Below are 18538 nucleotides of genomic sequence, written 5' to 3' on the forward strand. Positions count from 1 at the left end.
TGGAAAGGCCACTTAAGGAGTATTGCACACAGTTCCGATTACCCTGCTATAAAAAATGTTATTAAACTGGGAAGTGTACACAAAAGATTTATGAGGATGCAATCAGGACTGTAGTTTTAAGTTTTAAGGAGAACCTGTACAAGCTAGGAGTTTTCTGCCTGAAGTGCCAACCTAAGGCTGTGACTTGACCTTAGGTTTACAGAATCATGAATCATAAAGTGAAAGACCACTATCTTCTCACCTGGGTAGGGTGTCTAAAACTGGAAGGTTGAAGTGAGAAGGGGAAAGATTTAAAAGATATGTGTGGGGCAACTTTTTCGCACAGAGAATGGTAGGTAAGTGAATTGAGGTGCAGAAGATGTGGTAGCGGTGGGTGCAATTACAACATTTAGAAGATGAGTAACACAAAGGGGAAAAGTTTAGAGGGAGATAGACCAAGCACAGGAAAATTGGACTAACTCTGTTAAACAACTTCGTTGAGTTGGGCTGAAAGGTCTATTCTCTGTGCTGTGTAGCTCTATAGCCTGTGTTCACATCCCACAGCCTGCAAATGCTACAAATGATTCAACCATAATAGCCTCATCACTTTGCAGATTGCTCACTGATGCACTTACCCCTTCTTCTAGGACAGGTGTTCCCAAACTGGGGTCCATAGACTCCTCGATTAACGGTAGATGTCCATGGCTTTAAAAAGGTTGGAAACCCCTGGTCTCAGACGAGATGGTACATGATGGAAGGTAGCAATAAAGCTGAATCACCCAGTGTTTCATTCCAGGAAAGAGTTAGCATTAGGATCCATGTTCCTAAGGATGAGGCTGAAGTATTGCTGAAAACATTGGTGATGACACTGTCTTTGTGTATAAAGACATTGGAATCAAGTGCATCTAGTTTATAGTTTCTCAAGGAGGTGATGAAACAACTTGAGGAAAATGGAGTGTTGGATGTGGTGTATGTTGGTTTTAGTGAGGCATTTGTCAAAGTTCCCCATGGTAGGCTGACCCAGAAAGTCATGAGGGGTCTATGGAAACTTGGATGCATGGATTCAGAACTGGCTTGCCCAAGAAGGCAGAGGGTGGTAATAGATAGAGCATATTCTACCTAGAGTGTGGTGACTGGTGGTGTTCTGCAGACATCTATTCAGGGACCTCTGCTCATTGTGGCGTTTATAAATGGCTTGGATGAGGAAGTGGATGGGTCTGTTGGTAAATTTTCAGATGACATGAAGGTCAGAGGTACTGTGGATAATGTTGTGGCTTGTCGTAGTTTACAAAGGGACAGAGACATGATGCAGAGTTGGTCAGAGAAGTGGATGATGGAGTTCAATCCAGTAAAGTGTGAAGTGATACACATTGGAAAATTGAACTTGAAGACATTGTACAGGGTTAATGTCAGGATTCTTATCAGTGTGGACAATCAGCGGGATCTTGACGTCCAAGTCCACAGATCCCTAGTATTTACTCTGCAAGTTGATATGGTGGTCAAGAAGGCATATGATGTGTTTGCCTTCAATAGTAGGGGTATTGAGTTCATGAGCCAGAACCACAGCTGGAGCATTTTGTTCAGTTCTGGTCATCTTGCTATAGTGTTGAGACTGTAAGTGAAGCCATTGGAGAGACACAATTGGTAGATATAAAAGTCTTTATTCAGTAAAACAAGCAGGCATCATACTGGAGGCCCTCTTGGATGATGAGGCCCAGAAACTCGAAGTACATCACATTTTTATGCCCTTAAGATCAATGGTAACTCAATATAGTTTCAATAGTTACAAAGACATTTTTTACTTCAATACTTTGGATTGGCAATGCTTCCTTTGAGCTACAAGCACCTAGATCTTCACACCAACACTCCAGACACCCTAGATTGAGTAAGAGAAAATCTGCGTGTGCTGTAAATCCAAGCAATAGGCACAAAATTCTGGAGGAACTCATCAGGCCAGGCAGCATCTATGGAAAAGAGTAAACAGTTGACATTTTGGGCAGAGACATCAACTGCGTACTCTTTTCCACAGATGCTGCCTGTCCTGCTGAGTTCCTCCAGCATTTTGTGTGTGTTACCCTAGAATGAGTGTTAATCACCACTGTCTCTGAGCTGCATTCATGCATATGCAGACATCTCAGTCAATGGGGTGTTTCCTGGTTTGCAATTGACCCCAGTCTATAGCTCCAAGTAGACCATTGTCCTGAGTTGCATTTTAAATTCAATTGGCAATCCACATTCAAATCTGAAGACTGGTTGCTGTGAAATCAATATCTTATAGCTCCAGAATAATCCCTAACAATATAAAAGGATGTGGAAACTTTAAAGAGGGTGCAAAGGATATTTACCAGGATGCTGCTTGGGTTGGGGTATGCATCTCTTCACGAAAGGCTGAGTGTGCTGGGCTTTTTCTCTTTGGAGAAACGAAAGATGAGTGGTAATTTGATTGAGGTGTATAAGATTATGAGAAGCATAGATAGAATAGACAGCTGACACCATTTTTTTTCCTTAGAGTGGCAATGCCCAATACCAGTGAAGGTGAATGGAGGAAGGTTTAGATAGGATGTCAGAGGTAAGTTTTTTAAACAGAGAGTGGTGGGTAGATGGAAGGTATTGCACCGGGTAATGGTAGAAGGCTGAAATAGTCAGGACATTTAAAAGACTCAGTGTGACAAAAATGGAAGGTTATAGGCTGTGTAGGAGGGAAGACTTAGATTAATTGCAAAGCAGGCACAACGTCACGGGCCGAAGGGCCTTTACTGTGCTGTGCTGTTCTATGTTGTATATGATAGCTGTATTGTATTGTAAATTTGCTTCAGAGTGAATATTCTGCACTGGATTTTGCATTTACTTTCCACTGTGGTTGGGTGAGACTAGAACTATAGGTCATGAGTTAAGGTTAAAAAACAAAATATTTAAGGGGAACATGAGGAGGCTCTTCTTCACTCAGAGGGTGGTGGAAGTGTGGAATGAACTGCCAGTGCACGTGGTGTATGCATGTTTGACTGCAACGTTAGAGAGAAATTTGGATAAGCACATGATGGGCGAGGTATGAGAGCTAAGGGCTGGGTGGAAATAGATGGGACTAGACAGCATAGCAGATCAGCATGGAGCAGATGAGCTGAAGGCCCTATTTCTGTACTGCTGTGTTGTAAGACTCTGTGACTGTACTTGTATTGTGGCCATGGTCATTGTTTGAGACTGTGGCAATGAGAAGATAGCCTGGGATTGTTAGTGAAGAGAGGATTAGAGCTGAGGTTATCAGAAGCACACTCCAGTGAGTCCAGCAGACAGCTCGGATAAAGCGGGTTGCCGTCTTCTTTCCTTGAATCAGCTACACCTCACTCGGCATTTTCCCCTTCTACTTTCTCTTCCCACTGTTCACAGCAGAGTCACAAGCTGTGGCCTCACAGTAAAATGTTGTACAGCCTGCGGCAGGTCAGAAACAAGCACTCATTTTCAAGCACCCTACAACTCATGTTCTCAATACTTATTACTTATTTTCTTCTTATTATTATTTTGTTTTTTTCTCTTTCGTATTTACACAAATCATTGTCTTTTGCTTATTGGCTGTTTATCCATCCATGTGTGAAGTTTCTTTTTCATTGAATCTATTCCTTCTTGCTATATTTAATCTGAATGCCTGCAAGAAAATGAATCTCGGGGTAGTACATGGTGATATGCCTGTATTTTGATAATAAATTTGCTTTGAACTATGAACTTTGAAGCACATCGGCCAACCTGCAAAACAGTGGAAGGTTACTCCTGAATGCCCAAGGTAGTGGAAGCATTGTTTCAACATGCCACTGACCAACCATATCAGATGTCATGCCGGCAGGTAACCTTCACAATACGCCTGCTACCCTTGAGCGAGTTAGTTATGCTGTGAAAGTACCAGCCCTTTTATCAGTAATACCAGACATTTTATCAGTAATACCATACCTTTTGCATCAGTAATGATCCTTTCCTTTGTGGTGGTGCCTCAAAGGCAGCTGGAAGAGCTTGCTGCTGCAGAATGCAGAGGGTGTTTTCTGTTGCCAGGGTAATAGACAATGATAGGAAGGATTCACAGTCTGTCACCAGATACCTGCTGCTCATTGAGGATGTGGAATCACTTTTGATTCTGGCACTTACCAGAGTTGGCATGGAGCACCCAAAATTGGTGTGCACATTGCCAACGCCATGGGAAAGACTGGAATCCTATTAAAGTTAAGTACTTTCTTCATCTGAAGGAGAAGCGAAAGAAAATGAAGGGTGCCTCTTTGCAGACAGAATGCCAGGAGATTTCCTAGCACATCAAGTGGACAGCAAACAGTGTGATTGTGCAATTATCTCCTGTTATGGCTGGGAATGTGCCAGAGCCATATATTTTCATTTCCCTGATCATCCTAGCTTTCTTTGGAGTGGCAGAGGCTGAGGGGAGACTTGGCAGAAGCTTGTAACATTATGAGAGGCATTCAGAATTGAATATTCAAGCTTATTTGTCATGTCTACATCGAAATATATAGTGAAGTGAAACCCCATCACTAGGACTTGAACTCAGGTCTCACTGATTTGAGAACCGAGGGGGCCATTGGAACTTGTTTCTCCTGCCTGCATGTAACTCCAGCTCTGGAACACGCTGATCTAGTGGCGGGCTCTTGTCCGCTCTGCCAGTCTAACATCCAGCATCAGACATTCGACCATGGATGTTCCATGTCCACATCACTGGTCTTCCAGCATGAAGCGGAGACTTAGCCTCCAGCCTGAAATCCAATTCTCCCACATCCCTGACCCTAAACCCTAACCTGACTCCCATCTCTCCTCTCTGTCCCCAGAACCATCCTGACAAGTCTAAAAACAATTAAAACAACAATCAAATCTGAGCTGCAATTCAACAGAGGCTGCAACTTGGCACAATCTTTTTAGCTGGGATTTGCACTAGATGGGGTAGACAGCTACTGTCTTTTACCCAGAATGAAAATGTTTAATATTAGAGGGCATGCATTTAAGGTGAGAGGGATAATGCTCAAAGGAGAAATGAGAGGCATTTTTCTTTGTACAGAGAATAGTGATTGGTGCTAGGAATACATTGCCAGGTTTGGTGATGGAGACAAATACAATGGCACTTAAGAGACTCTCAGATTGGCACATGGATATACAGATAATGAAGAAATATCAGTCATTTGGTAGACAGAAGGGATTAAGGGACAATATTTTAATTGGTTTGGCACAACATTGTAGGCCTTGTGGTCTATTGTTATGCTGTTTAGTTCTATGCTCTACCAACCTTCAGGAATGCGTGCCTTGTCCTGATCTCATTTTGCACTTGCTGGTATCTCAGGTGGGAAAGTGAAGTTGGGCCTAGGATTAGCTTTGATCTTTTCAAAAATTGGAAGAAGCTCGCAGTGCCTTAAGGTCTATTCTCATCTGGATTTATCTGAGTGGGAGTTTTCACACGTTGGTGCAGTTCAGGTTGGAGAACGGCTTGCAGAACACTGGTCCGCTTCTTCTCCTCTTCCTTCCTGCAGCTTGACCTGCCCTGTGGATCACCTGCTCAGTCTCCCAGCTAAACTCTGCTTGAAATGGAATTTCTACTCAATATGCCTGACTACAAGTGGTTTGCATGCTACCTTGAAGTCAGCAAAAAGTCCTTCAGCAGCTTAAACATCACTCCCTGTAGACTTCCTGCAACCTGAACTACTATAAAAAGCACCAAATACTTAGAAAATCCCAACAGCAGTTGGAGGAAGAAATCAATCAGGATCCAATCTGTAACTTAGCTCATGTTCCCTTAAAATAAATGGCTGGTGGAGATGAAATTTGCTTTTTTTTTCCCCACTGAACAACACATGTGTATTTAAGTGAGGGCATTTACATGCCAAGTTAATTGAAAGCTGGTTGAGAGAATGTAATACTTTACATCTACAATGTAAATATGCATCCAGTGGCTGCTTTATTAAGGTACTTCCTTTCCTAATATTGTGGCCACTGAGTGTATGTTCATTGTTTTCTGCTGCTGTTGCTCAACCACTCCAAGGTTCAATGTGCTGTGCACTCAGAGATGCTCTTCTGCATGTCAGTCTTGTAATAAATGATTATTTGAACTACTGTCATCTTCCTGCCAGTTTGGTTCAGTCTGGCCATTCTCCTTTGGCCTCTTTCATTAATAAAGCATTTTTGCCCCATAAGCAACAACTGAGCCTCTAGACCTTGTCTGCATGCTTTCACGCATTGAGTCGTTGGCAAGTGATTGGCTGATTAGATATTTACATTAAGGAGCAGGTGTTCATGTGTGCCTGACAGCGTGGCCGCTGAGTGTTTGTGCTTCAAGTGAGGGCATTTATGGAGGGTCTTCCATGTCAAGTTAATTGAAAGCTGATTGAGAGAATGTCATACTCTACATCTACAATATAAATACACATTCCCTGTATTTGTATATGGTGTCAACTCACTAATTTGGGCTTGACAGCTTATTGTAGTGCCCAATTAGGACACTCACCACCCACTCAATGGGTGGCAACTGTCTATATATCTCATAGGCTCAATGTTAAATTCTGAAATATATTCCTTTATTAATGGATGCGTCCTATTTCCTTCACAAACTATGAAGTATTTTCACGCCTAGAGAAATAATCATTAGGTAAATACAATGAATAAAGCTTTTAGTTTAAGCCTTAACAGTAAAAGATGCGACAAATCGAGATTGAGCCCAATGTTCTTTTTTTTTGGTACCACGGCAGTATAAACTGGAATCCATGTTCATTCTTTTCTAGTTCTATGTTGTTTCATATGGCACGAAGTGTGGCCCGGGAGGTGCAGAGGCGAGTCAGTCTGTTCGGAAGCCGGGGTTGTATCGATCTTCGTCCGGCATCTCGTCCACAACCGTTCCAACAAGAGTGACCCTGAGTTGGCGTCGCCTGATGGAGTCCTTGAAGCGCTTAAGCCTCCACACGACGTCAACGTGTTGATCCAGTACATGGAAGTGTTCTGGTTCTATACATTAGTATTATATACATTATTCTGCTTTCATTTTAATGTACATTTTCTGGCTTTGACAGTTTATTACTCTAAATCTGTGAAGCGATGCGCCATTTCCCACTCAAATTTGTTGTTATGCCAACTTGATCATTTTATTTTAAGACCACAGTGTGTTATTTTTATTATGATTATTTATTTACACAAGATGTTGGATCTAAAATAGGCTCCGGAGAAAGTTGGTAAGTAATCACCAGTACTTTGCTTACAATAACATAAAATTCGGATAAATGAACACGCGCGTTCTGAGTGAGAGACGATGTAATAGCGGCGGTTACAACTTTTCTGAAATGCAGTTTGTGGAGGAAAATTGTGAATTCAAGTCCACGTTCCGCTTTCTAGAGATTAGAGGAGCACTTTCTTAAGCATACCCACGATGTTAAACTCTGATGTTAGGCCCGGTAAATGTACTAGATGTGATCGGCAGGCACTTAGCGACGAGAAAAGAGGAGGCTTTCTTTTAAGGACCCCAAGTTAATTTCAGAGGTATTTTGCCTTGACACGTTTGTGACTAAATATTTACCTTGTTAACCAATCACTACCACGGGAATTAGAGGAGCTTGAGCAGGCTATGACTCCTGAACCGAACATCCTTCTGGAACCCAGATGTAAACAATGGACTGAAGCGAAACCATCCAACCTTGCCTGCTCAGGGAACATGTTGATTGCATCGAGGAACAAAACGGGAAGTCCGGGTGGAATAATGAAAAAAGATGAATGCACAGACATATTTAGACGTACTAGATTTAGGAGGTTCGAACAAGGCATGAACCATTTGGGAGAAATACTCCGTGATGTAAATGCTTTATTTAGTTGCTGCCTGTGCATACAGTTCAGGAAAAATAGAAACAGGGCCAATACCAACCCAGGGTTAAGTTAAATACATTTTATTCAGTCTGGTGAGAGATGCATTAAAGCAACATCAACTGCCTTCTTAATTGCAGGCGACAGGATTGAGTGAGAAGTCGGTGATAAATGGGGGAGTGAAGGATCACGGCATTGCAACTTTAAACGGCGAGGGAAGGGGCTGCTGCTGGGTCAGTTTCAGCGGCGGCGGGACGTCACGGTGCACGTGGTCGGCTACAGAAGCTGGAGCTGTCCGCGGTGCTGACGGCAGCAGGAGCAGCGGCGACCCGCTCCCAAAGCAGCCCGAATACCAGGCTCTCGCTCGCCCTGGTGTCGCTCTCAGGCTCGGTCAGCGTGGCGATTCTGTCCTCTTCCGCCCGCCCCGCCTCCCCCTTCTTTCAACAAAGCCGTTCGTTTGAATTAAGACAAGCCGAAACAAAAAAAAAGAGAAGAGAGAACCTGACCACTTTCGACGTCCCCGATCTTGCTTCGAGGAGTGAGTGGAGGGCTCTGTCTCAAATACCTCGGAAAGTAGTTAGAAGAACAGCAAGAAAGAAACAATTCTCTGGCAACCTCTGGAATGAACAGGAGCGCGTTCTCTCGCTATCGATTAGAAATGAATGCGATGTGTTTTCTTCTAGCTTTTCTATTGAAGGTCCGCGGTCAAGGTAAGAGTTTGGTGGGAGAGGAAATTTTCATAAATGCTAACCGGTGCATATTTAACAAAGAGAATGTGTTGATATCAGAGTGAATGCCCGAAGATTCACGTGGACAGCATTGAAAAACAAATTGAGAGTATTTACCTTACTGTCCATCATTTAAAGTACTTCCACGTAGTTACGGCGGATTTTGGTTACACATATAGGTAGACCCCGATCAAACAAGATGATTGCCATTCGTATGTATCTACAGCAGGCAAAAAGTGTTGAGTTGTTGAAACTGTGAAAATAAAACCCCAATTATAAATTTTCTTTCTTGTACTCCAGTTTTCGTTTTTGTAAATGAAATTCTGGGTGTCACTTTAAATGCTGATAAACTACAAATTTGTTATTATATAATGTATTTGTATTGTAAATAAATGTATAGTGTGATAAATAACTTGTTAACAAAATTCCGAGGAACTCCCACTGAAGCTATTCCAATCCCATTGTTCCTCTCTTTCACGAGTTTGATTAATTAGCATCAGATAATGAGATTAATTGTTAATTGTGTGAATTTGTTTTCCGTACTTGCATTCAGAGACAAGTTGCTGGTCTGGGAAACATTAGATATTTTACGTTCAAATAGCGACATGTTACGTGAGAATTTATCATACATAGAAGCATTTTTTATTTCTGGAGTTTCCTTATCCCGTGTAGTCTGTGAGTACCGCAAATTTTAATGCGATTTTTTTTTCATCAAGGAAGGTTTAACATTGGAAAATTCAGTTTAGTAAGACAATTTTTCTCTATCATCATTTAAAGCATTTTTCACAAAAGAATACGAGTATTGAGTCGAAGCAGGTGCCACCTGAGTCGCGAGCAGTTGAATTGAGAGATGCCTTGATACTGTTGGCGTTATGTGGGTCTAATTTCCACTTCGCAAGTGCGCCCTCCTCTGTGTAAACCGATTTATCAAAAATGTTTTGCTAGCACCTTCTCAACCAGGTTTTCTAAATAACATTGTGCCCAGTGCCTAGAATAGTGAATTGGCACCACATGAGGCAATATTGATTTGACACAATGCTGGCGCATGTCACTTTTGAGTCAGGGCTGTTTGCTGTGTCCTTTTAACAGATTGCTGAATGTGCTTGATACATTGTTAAACCGCCTTGTTGTCAAGGGACGAATATAATCTTCTACAATCACAGGCATTAACGGTGATTGGACAGAACCAACCAAAAATGTTATTCCCATAATTTTCTCTGTTTTGCTCTTTCAAACATTTGGCTTAAGATCGCTTGACTAGCAGTTTCTTACTTGACACAAAGAGCCAAATGAACTCTTCATTTGTGACTTTTTGTTTCAATTCAACCCCACAGTTAGCTTGTAGAGCTTGCATTCTCTACCAACATTTCAACATTGTGGTGGAAGACTTTAACTATATAAGACACTTCATCTTAAAGGTACTTTTGGAGGTCCTTTGTAGTTGGTCTCAATCCTAGAACAAACAGAACCAGGTGCTTGTGGAAGTGTCTTGAGTGGCAAATGTTGAAGATTTATTCCTTTCTATGGATGCTGCCAGACCTGCTGAGTTCCTCCTGCATCTTCTGTGTGTTAATCTAGAACTAGAAATAATTTTGGTTTAAAGGTCTTTGGAAGGTCTCTCAGATGGATATCATATAAATATATATGTCGTGAAACTTAGCATTTCTCAAAGAATCTCCATTTGATTTTGTATTTTGATCTTGGCTGATGACCCTTAAAGTCTTTATTTTCGTTGTTTTTTCTTTGGATTGGATCCCAGATGTGTTTTTGTGCAGTGTGTTTAATTTAAGCATATTATTATCATGAAAAGACTTGAGCTTCACTTTAAGTTCAAGTTCAAATTTATTGTATATGTATACAACCAAACAAAACAATTATCTGCTGCAGCCACAAAACGTGTATCACACACAGCATATAAACCAAAATGGTATACTAAAAATAAGTTAATAAAATATAATTTAAAGTGCATGCAGTAAAGCACAACACAGTTAAATAGTAAATCGCATGCTGTCCTAGTGATGAGAACTCATTGGTGGCCAGGGAATTCATTAGTCTCAATGCCTGAGGGAAGAAGCTGGACTACCAGATGGGGTAACTAGTCCCAATATTTCTGTACCTCCTTCCTGACGATAATGGCGCAAAGAGATTGTGGGGTGGGTGGTAGGGATCCTCAACAATACTCTGGACCCTTCATTTGCAACGCTCCAGATAAATCTCACAAATAGGGGGGAGGGGGAGACCGCAGTGATCCTCTCAGCAGCTTTTAATGTCCCCTCTAGGGTCTTGTGATCCTATACCTTGCAGCTTCCATGCCAAACAACAATGTAGCCAGACAAGACACTCTTGAAGGTGCTACTGTAGAAAGTTGTTTGAATGTGCAGGAGTCTCGGGACTCTCACCACCAGGTTCAGAAAGAGTTATTACCCCTCAACCATCAGGCTCTTGAACCAAAGGGAATAGATTCAGTCAACAACACTTGCTCCTATCATTGAAGTGTTCCCACAACCTATGGACTCACTTTCAAGGACTCTCTCTCATGCTCTTAATATTAATTTTTTTTTTGTACTTGCAGATTTTGTTGTCTTTTGCACATTGGTTGAATGCCCAAGTTGGGTGGTCTTTCACTGATTATATTATAGTTATTATTACGGATTTGTAGAGTATGCACACAAGAAAATTATCTCAGTTGTATATGGAGAGGTATATATGTACTTTAATAATAAATTTACTTTGAACTTTGTGCATGGGGTCACTTACACACCTCAATCTCCATGGAAAGTGTAAATGCTGCCACACCTTCTTGACTAGTGAGTTGGTGTTGAAGGTCCAGGATAAATCTTCCTTGGGGCACACACATAATGGAACTTTGAGTTCTTCATTCCCTCCACAGCAGAGCCATTGATGTATGATGGAGAATGGTCAGCCTGAGCCTTCTTGAAGTCCACAATCATCTCTCTTGACCACTTCAGACTCGGGTTGCTGTTCTTGAACCATTTGACAAGCCTCTCTACTTCCTCAGTATGTTGACTCATTGTGGTTGCTGATGAGGGCGACCACTGTTGTATCATCAGTGGCTTTGATGATGTGGTTTGAGCTGAATCTGGCAGCACAGTTGAGTCCGCAACGTGAACAGCAATGGACTGTGCACACAACCCTGGGGGCTCCAGTGCTCAGTGTGATGGAGCTTGAGATGTTTCTACCAACTCAGACTGACTGGTGTTGTTCCCTCAAGAAGTCTAAGATTCAGTTACAGAGAGGAGTATTGGGTCCCATGAGGACAGTTTATCCACCAGCCTCTGAGGAATATCATGATAAACACTGGGCTGAAGTCAATGAACAACATCCTGGTGTATGAAGCAGTGTTTTCTAGGTGGGCCAGGGAGGAGTGGAGGGCTGAGGCTGTGGCATCATCAGTGGACTGGTTTGAGCGGTAGGCGAACTGATAAGTGGAATTTTGTATCATCCATTAGCAATCACTCAAAGCAATTCATTATTGTCAAAGTTAGTCCCAGTAGATGTTAATCATTTAGGCCAGTTACCATTGCTCTATTGGTGGTGAATGATGGTGGCTGCTTTGAAACCTGTAGGGATAGTGTATTGTTTCAGAAAGCTACTAAAGATGTCCGTTAAGACCTCTGTTAGCTGGGCCACACAGTCCCTCAGCACCTGGCCAGTTGTGTTGTCCGGCCCTGCAGCTTTGTGTAGATTTAACCTGGCTAGGGTCCTCCTCACCTCACAATAATCTCCCTGTAAAATGGTTTGACTTGTTTAACCAGTGGTCTGCATGCAGGGATTAGCAAAAAGGATTTGTGGACTGAGTATCAGAGGTGAGGATGGGGGTGTAGATGTCATGAACATTGGTATGGATCGGGTTGAATATATTCCCTCCTCTGGCTGAGAAGTTAACATACTGGTAGAACTTTGGCGGGACTGTTTTTAAATTGGTTTCATTGAAATTACCAGCAACTATGAAGACACCAATAAGTGGTTTTGGGGTTAAAGATTGCGCCTTACAACTCCTGCAGCACTTCCCCAGCACCAGTACAAGGGAGATGTAAACAACAATAATCACAATGCCAGTGATTTCCCTTGGTAAGTAAAGGGCCCTGCACTTGACCATATAAAAATTTCTATCTACCATGAGCAGTGGGCCATTACTATTAAGGCACTTACTCATAAGTGCTTATTGATCTCCTCCACGGGTCTTGCCAAAGGTCACAGCATTTCTATCTGTCCAGAAGGAGATTAGACCTTCTAGCTGGATGGTATGATGTCTTGAAGCCATGTTTTTTTCAGGACAAGTGTGGAACAGTCCCTCATCTCCCACTGGTTCTGACGCAGACACAAGTAATCCAGTTTATTTTTCAGCAATCAGATGTTAGTGAGTAGAATCGATGCGAGCACAAGCCTGCTTTAAGTCTTGCTTTAATACTGACGCACTTCTCTGTTTGAGCACATCACTCCCAATGTCCGTTTCCCTGAAGACTGCAGCACCCACTCTCTGTAACTGTGCAGTAGCTTTGTTGTTCCTCTCACTAGCAAGTTAGACTTGCGGATTTTGGTGTTCTCAATCTTCAGTGTTTTTCAGTCTTAGATAAATGAACAGGATAAGAAACGTCCTCTTTGGTTGGAGCCAGAGTGGCCCTTGCATCCATGTGTGTGCCATCTTTTCTGGCACCCCTCAGCAACTTTTATTATGTACATTTCTTCAAAAAAACATGTATGTGATGCACCATTAATAACTCTCGGAGACGTGAGGCGAGATATAGGCTTTTATTGGCTGGAAGAAAGAACAAGTAGCAAGCGACCACCACACAACATTCTGGAGACTGAAGTCAGGGCTGTGCCTCCAATCGCCTTTATACCGGGGTCCGTGGGAGGAGCCACAGGAGCAGTCAGCGGGGGGGGGGGGGGGGGCATGTCTAGACAGGTATATGTAGTTCACCACAGTATGCAAAATGTATGCGGCTGGGGTAAATATTTCTGCAAGTGAATGTTCCTGGCTGCATTCATCTTGAAGTAACACCAACTGTATCAAATCAGTACCAGTGAGTTCTGATTATCTTTTAAGTAAGGTTATAGTCTTTGACCAGTCAAAACACTGAAGGTATATGTTAATAGACTGGTTGTGCTTCTAATGCTCAGATAGTGCGCTCTCCAAAGAAGGCAGCTTACCTCAGCCTCTCTTTCATTATATGGTTAAAATTAATTCTGATCAGATTCCCCCCCTCTTTCTTTCATTGTAAATTGATTGTGCTAAAGTGAGAGGTGAGCAATGCAGATCTAGATGGGAGTTGTTGGAGTCAGGCCGATGCTGGTTATATTTTTATCACAGCCACAACCTGCTACTTTTCTCCTTCTTCCTGAATTTGCCCCACAGTCTGATCCCTGCAGTATTACCAAGACAGGTTCGGTAGTCAGGTTGCACTTCTGAATGTTAAAAGATGAAATTCTCAGCTCGCAGTCTCCAAGTGTAGATAAATGTGTCTGCTCTGAAGAGCTGATGATATGCATGATCAATTATTTGTGGATGACATAGCAACCCTTCTGGTTCACATCCTTCTTATAACTAGTCATTAAGAATATTTCTTTAGCTGTTTGCTCTCAAGGTCATTATTCACTCACTGGTCAAAAACACTTAAGTGGTAGCAATAGCTCTCTGTTTGCAGGGGTAACACTCCACTTTAACTGCCAGGATTCCACTGAAAACATCCAGCTTAAACTGTTCTAAATTAACTGGACCTTCTGAAAAGACTATTGAGGTATTAATTCTTAAATTGTTCTAAATTGACTAGACTTTCTGAATGAGACTACTGAGACAAAAGAAAGTAAATCTTAGTCCAATTAGTTTTGCTGCCCCAGGGTCTGGTGATCCCTGTATCTCACAGGTTTATTTTGTTCAAAATTGCTTATCACTGTATTACTGTTTGATTACATCTGTTCAATTGTGAATGGATTTCATGATGATGGTTTCATGGTAGTTAGATGGTGCTAGAAATGACTGGTAAGGACTCCCCCCTCTCCCCCCCCCCACTTTGCACTAAGTTCAGGAGCAATCCAAATTGCAGACAAATGCAAAGGAATGCAATCAGTCAGCTCGACCCACTGATAGGCTTCTGGTAATGAAATTTGCTCTGTTCATCTAACTTGTTCAATATGTACCTTTCCAGACAAACAACAAATGAGAAATCAAACAAATCAGCCATTGCTTGGGATCCGAAGTAAAAATGGGAAATGCTGGTTTGGGCAGCCTCTTTGGAAGGTGGAACTAAATTAATGTTTCATAATTGTGTCCCTTTGTCAGAGAACTGAATCTCTAACTGGAAAAATTAACTAGGTTCTTTTTTCTATATTTATTGCCTGATTTACTGAGCGTTTCTAGCATGTTTTGTTTTTTTTTCAAACAACAACTGCATGGTTACATCAGTGTTGTTTATTGCATTTGATGCAGCCTACACTGATTTGGGGATTGCTTCAGTCAGTACCTTTAGTTTCATCTGCTGTAATAACCACTATCTTTGGCCGAAAAGCCCTTTTAATTCCATTTTCCATTCCTACACTGTCATGTCTGTCCTAGGCTGTTCCACTGCTGAGGTGAACTTGCCTTCCCACTGTGAATGTCTCCTGGGTAATATTGTCATTAGCTGAATGCAATTATCAGATGTAGCCAGGAAATCTGGACATTGTGGGCTAGCTTAGCAAGACATTTTTAACATTATAACGTCATGTATCTCCCAATTCACCAGGGACCAGTGCTCATTTGATAAAGATCATCAACCTGAAACACCAGCCCAAAATAAAATAAAGTGTATCTAAAACTGAATGGAAGCTGCACTCAGTGGCCATTTTATTAGGTACATCTGTAAACCTGTTTGTTAATGCAAAAATACAAATGAGCCTATCATGTGGCTGCAACTCAATTCAGAAAAGCATGCAGGCATGGTCAAGAGGTTTAGTAGTTGTTTAAGCCAAATGTCAAAATGCGGATGGAATGTGAATGCAGCGACTTTGAATGTGGAATAATTGTTAGCACCAGGAGGGATGGCTTGAGTATCTTGGAAACTGCTGATCTCATGAGATTTTCATGCACAAGTTTCTAGAGCACGGTTTCCCAACCTAGTGTCCACAGACCTCTTGGTTAATGGTAGGGATTCATGGCATAAAAAGATTTGGAGCCCCTGCTCTTGAGTTTACTGTGAATGGTGCACAAAAACAATCTCTAGTGAGAGGCAGTTCTGTAGACAAAAATACCTTATAATGAGAGAGATCAGAGTGGTTAGAATGGCTAGATTGGTTCAAGCTGAAAGGAAGGTGACAGTAACTCAAGTAAGCACGTGTGCAACAGTGGTGGGCAGAAGAGCATCTCTGAATGCACAACACATCGAACTTTGAAGCAGATGGGCTACAGCACCAGAACACCATTAACATGCAATAAGTGGCTGCATTATTGGGTAGAGGAGGTACCTAATAGTGCAGCTGCTGAGTGTATAATGCATGACTATCTGCATGATAAATAATGGAAGTGGCATGTTATAGGTAAATCTAAATGGCCCTTCAAACAAGCATCAAGATTCTGCCTGTTCTGCCACATCCCACTGTGAATGATGTGATCCAAACCAACCAGCAATGGGTGAAGGTGCTCTATTTAACATTACCATTCAAAACAGCGCTGCATCATGTGAGTGTAATTTAAGAAAAGTATTGAAAGCAAAGTGGATTATCTTTCTTGACTTGTTTCACCTGTTCTTGCCAAGATCTGATCTGATTTGATTTGAATGACAATATCATTAGGCTGAATGGAATGGGGGAAGATGCTGGATCTACTATCCTGTTGGGAGTACTTCAAGCTCACTCTTCAGAAGTGATGCTTGGCTTTCATTTAGATGTTACTTCACAATTGCATATCTACCTGACTACACAGAACATCTCTGCAATATTTTCCATTTAAAAACAGTATAAATCAAGTTTGACCAACTACCAACAAGAGAAAATCTGCAGATGCTGGAAATCTGAGCAAAAAGCTGGAGGAACTCAGCAGGCCAGGCAGATCTATGGAAAAAGCGCAGATGCCATTTTGGGCCAAAGCCCTTCGGCAGGACTAGAGGGAAAAAGCTGAGGAGTATATTTGAAAGGCGGCGGAAGGGGAGAGAGAAACACAAGGCGATAGGTGAAACTTGAAGGGGGAGGGATGAAGTAAAGAGCTAGGAAGTTGATTTGTGAACGAGACAGAAGGCCATGGAAGAAAGAAGAAAGGTGGGGGGAGGAGCACCAGAGGGAGGTGATGGGCAGGCAAGGAGATCATGTGAGAGAGGGAAAAGGGGATGGGAAATGGTGAAAGGGGGGCATTACTGGAAATTTGAAATCGGTCTTCTAGTACCAACCATCACAGCTTCTTCATGAGTTTAGAAGGATTTGTTCAATGATGGCATTGTGCTCCATTTCAATTAGAACGCTCATATAATGAAGTGCCCTGCTTTGCTGTATTGAGATATGACCAGTAACAGATGCACAAATTGAGTGCCAAGCAATAACCATCACCAGCATTAGAGAACAAAGTCACCTGGTCCTGGCATCCATCAGTAAATTCTACACTCCTCTGCAAACTGACACGCTTGTCGTTAACCAGGAATTTTGCTGGACTGGCCACGTGTAATATAGATATGGGAATAGGTCTGGGTGTACTGTGGCACCAATAACCTGCATAACCGTAATTGGATGGAGTGTTCTAAACGAGACAAGGGCATTGTATAGGAACGAAATAGTATTCAGTTCTGTGATTGATTTTTTTTTCCTTCAGGTTGTTGGTGATGTAGATTAATAGGCAAATGTCTATGAGCGGTAATTTCTGAGAGCTGCAATCAGCTTGTGATCCTAGATCTCTGAGTATGTACTGTGTATGCTTGAGTAGACTTGCCTCTCTCTTAGTGTCAAATCACTATCAGCAACTCTTTGGTCAAAACCCCAAATGATGACTTTTGCAGAAATTACTATGTAGAATTGTCATTAGTAGCCCTTGTCTCTGCAAATACCCATTCCTCTCCTAATAACTAAAGTTTCAAGATCCCTATTTATTTTGAAGCTTTTAGTGTAGTGTATACTTTCTGAACTTGTAAATCTGTATGATAATAAGAAAGTGCACTTTTCTCAGGAGAAATGAAGATCCCCACTACCTTTAGTTGTTAGTATATTTTATTTGGTACTATAGATGTTGTTTCGGGTAGCCTGGGAAGGCAGTCCATCTAAGAGAGGGAAAACTCTGATTTCAAACCTCAGCTGCCTTGCGGCCATACCCACTCATGGGAAAGGCTTCGGGAGTAAACCCTGAGGACAAATCCGGAGCTGGAGGCCCTTAGGCAGTCCGACTTTGCCTTCTACCTCACTCTGCGATGACACTGGTGCCAAGCTGTATCAGCCCTTGCCCTTCCCTTGGACAACATCGGTGTCGTGGAGCGGGGAGACTTGCTGCATGGGCAACGGCTGTTCTTCCATACAACCTTGCCCAGGCCTGCGCCCTGGAAACCATTCCAGGCACAGGTCCGTGGTCTTGCGAGACTAACGGATGCCACCACTAGATGTTGTTGTCGAAGCTGATTCCAAATAGTAGCCGTCATGCACCACCTAAACGAGCACTGTCACCACACAACTGGTTCCAGCTTGACTGATGCTGGCAGTAAACAGGATGCTCAGCTTTTTGCTGCCTGACTATTGTCACTCCAGGCTACTGCTCCAGCAATTTTCTTGCAACTAATGGATGAATTCTAATGTTGTTATTTTCCTATTTTTTTAATGGGTAGGGAAGGAACTGAGGATGGTAGCTGACATTGCTCCACTTAAAACTTACACTTTGTCAGTTGAATTACAGAACACTGTAGATCAAAGATGAAAAAAGACTTGGTAAGGATACATAGCTACCATCTTAAACCTAAATTGGACTTCCACACTCCTACTGATGTAGCGTCTTACCTTCACCTTCTGGCTAATACTTCACATTCTCAGTCAAAGTAGGACAAGCA

At 42.2% G+C, this 18538-nt stretch overlaps 1 protein-coding gene across 2 annotated transcripts in view; it reads left to right on the forward strand.

The window, feature by feature from the left end:
• The first annotated feature begins 7751 nt into the window (after positions 1-7751).
• Positions 7752-18538, forward strand: part of sez6b (seizure related 6 homolog b) — a 919909-nt gene continuing 909122 nt past the window's right edge. The window contains exon 1 of one of the 2 annotated variants that reach the window (XM_073053431.1): positions 7752-8507. In XM_073053431.1, coding sequence (XP_072909532.1) covers positions 8420-8507 — 88 coding nt within the window. In that variant the 5' untranslated portion in view covers positions 7752-8419. The remainder of the gene's footprint in view (positions 8508-18538) is intronic. The other variant, XM_073053432.1, reaches the window with a different exon arrangement.

Source organism: Hemitrygon akajei, chromosome 8, assembly GCF_048418815.1.
Source record: "Hemitrygon akajei chromosome 8, sHemAka1.3, whole genome shotgun sequence".
NCBI classification, from domain to species: Eukaryota; Metazoa; Chordata; class Chondrichthyes; order Myliobatiformes; family Dasyatidae; genus Hemitrygon; species Hemitrygon akajei.